Raw genomic sequence first — 2163 nt, 5'->3', positions numbered from 1 at the left:
CAAAACATAAACAGGCACTAAATAAAGCAGACTGACCTGTCTTTGGAGGTCTACCCATATCACTACCGATTTTCAAATGCTCCAAGAGAACAATTATTGTTTTGGTAAATTGCTGTTCAATTTACTCATGCATTTACAGACAGCTAAGAAGCTCTATGTCAACTTTGAAAGAAGCTATACTGTATGAAATAATAATTATGTTGCACCTGATCATATTCACAAGTGCATATTGTGTCTGGTTTTATCCTCCTATTTTTCTTGTAAAGTACTTCACAACAATTCCAGACATCTTCTGTTCCTAAAAAGCTTTTGCCTGGAGTGAAGGATAAATCTTGCTGCGCTATTGTGTGGCACAAATTAACTAACTGCTAAGCCATTTAGGCCCCCGCATGGCACCGTATGTCTGAGAGGAAACGTGCTCTGTGCTGTGGCAGAAATGACATGCAATATCCCTATGATACGTCACAATTACAGGACTACATTCTACATACTCCGCCTGTACTCCTTGTTAAGTTTACAAACTTAAATCCTGCTGAGGTTAAACCTTTGTGACAGCAAGGCAGTGACAGCTGGCTTGGGTTCATGGCACCTCGACGTAAACGGAGATTAATTAACAGGCCAAACAGGATGAACACGTCACACTGATACACATTAATCGCAACGAAACAAGTAAAAGAAATTCAGCCCTGTTCAATAAAAATATGTATGAAGAAGAACAAATTCCCGGAACAAAAAACGCTTTGAAGTTCCGCTACCCTGCGAATGAGCGTACAGACGCAGGTTTAAGAAAATATGTATCTCAACAGCAGCGTCGAGCATTTCTTAAACTAAACATATTTTTTTATTATCATTTAATTTGTCTTGCATATAACAGTGAACACGATAGGGTACGTGTCACTTCAAATTGAGGACACAATTTTTTTGCGCAGTACGGCAGGTTTAGAATGCATAAGCGCTAATGTAGCCCCGTTTCACTGCGATACAAGTATAGTGTTGGTGTACAGTCAAACAGTAACACAGCAGCTGCCCTTTCTTCATTTCCTACCTCTCTCGCGATCTGATTCAGTGCATCGTCTTCACCGCTGAGTCTCTCTCGGTTGGGGATTCTTTTCCGTCCTGTGCCTTGGGTTCCCATGTCCAATGAACTCTCGCTTTGTCTGATGTCTCTATCCCCAGATGCCTGTAATTCCAATAAAACAACGCTTTTCGAAAATCGTCTTTGATCCTCCTTTAATTCGAATTTGGATATGCCGTAAAAACTACTCGTATTGATAAATTCTAAAAAATAATTACTTAAGTTTTTTCTGTTTTGGATGCAGTGGGTCAGTCCCTCTGATCCAAATGTACTATTATCTCAATAAATGAATCATATCCCGAACGCGCTCCTGACTCTTGCTTAGTAATACATTCATCTGAAACACGCATAACCAATAAACTTGACTCAGGCCAGTTCACAATTTTTGCCACTTCTGTAAGAAGCAATCCGCCATTATTTTCAGACGTTATCTGCAGCAATTCAAGTCGACGTCTGTTATTTTATCCTCCTCGTAAAAATAAATGACATAAATCGCGGGCTCTACGAGAAAACTTCTCCGCAGTGTTAGTGCAAGGCAGTCCCGGATGAAGCCTTCACCGAAGCACAACACGTTCCGGGCCTGAGCCGAGCGCGTCCTCGTGCACGCACGTCCACACAATAGCGGACACGCTGATGATGGTCTAACGCGCGGCACCGCTAGTGCACGCGACCTCGGAAGCGTATCGTTTGAGCCTGAAACCACTCGCAGTTAAGGAGACGTCAAACAAGCAACGCGAAAGGAGGATGTAAAGGTTAAACAACTTTTTTTACCTCCCTATGGTTTTAATATAAATACACACGATGGTCTCATGTGGGAATGAACTATCCAGCTGCCAAATGAATGAAGGTAGCAGCTGCAAAGCACCTGTGTGCGCTACAGTCTTGCTATCTGTATTCACAGACCAAATACCAGAAGTTTACAAATCCTTATTTGAATTTAGGTTGTTTATGTAAATTTTAAAATCAACATGAATCATCTTAGACTTTTATTCAACAGTTTACATGATTTTGTACACATTTTATAAGATCTTTCTTCCCTGCAGTCATACAGTACGTCTTTTTAATATGAAATATGTAAGAAAATAATT

General features: G+C 40.6%; 1 protein-coding gene across 29 annotated transcripts in view; it reads right to left on the bottom strand.

Annotated features, from left to right (window-relative positions):
* The window catches only part of lrrfip1a (leucine rich repeat (in FLII) interacting protein 1a), a 274944-nt gene extending 273131 nt beyond the window's left edge, over positions 1 to 1813 (bottom strand). For 16 of the 29 annotated variants that reach the window (XM_051930476.1, XM_051930489.1, XM_051930479.1 and 13 more), the window contains exon 1: positions 1046 to 1813. In XM_051930476.1, the coding sequence (XP_051786436.1) occupies positions 1046 to 1135 (90 nt within the window). In that variant the 5' untranslated portion in view covers positions 1136 to 1813. The remainder of the gene's footprint in view (positions 1 to 1045) is intronic. The other 13 variants (XM_051930488.1, XM_051930492.1, XM_051930497.1 and 10 more) reach the window with 4 other exon arrangements.
* Between the last annotated feature and the right edge of the window lie 350 nt (positions 1814 to 2163).

Source organism: Erpetoichthys calabaricus, chromosome 8, assembly GCF_900747795.2.
Source record: "Erpetoichthys calabaricus chromosome 8, fErpCal1.3, whole genome shotgun sequence".
NCBI lineage: Eukaryota > Metazoa > Chordata > Cladistia > Polypteriformes > Polypteridae > Erpetoichthys > Erpetoichthys calabaricus.
This window is presented reverse-complemented; position numbering and strand designations above follow the sequence as displayed.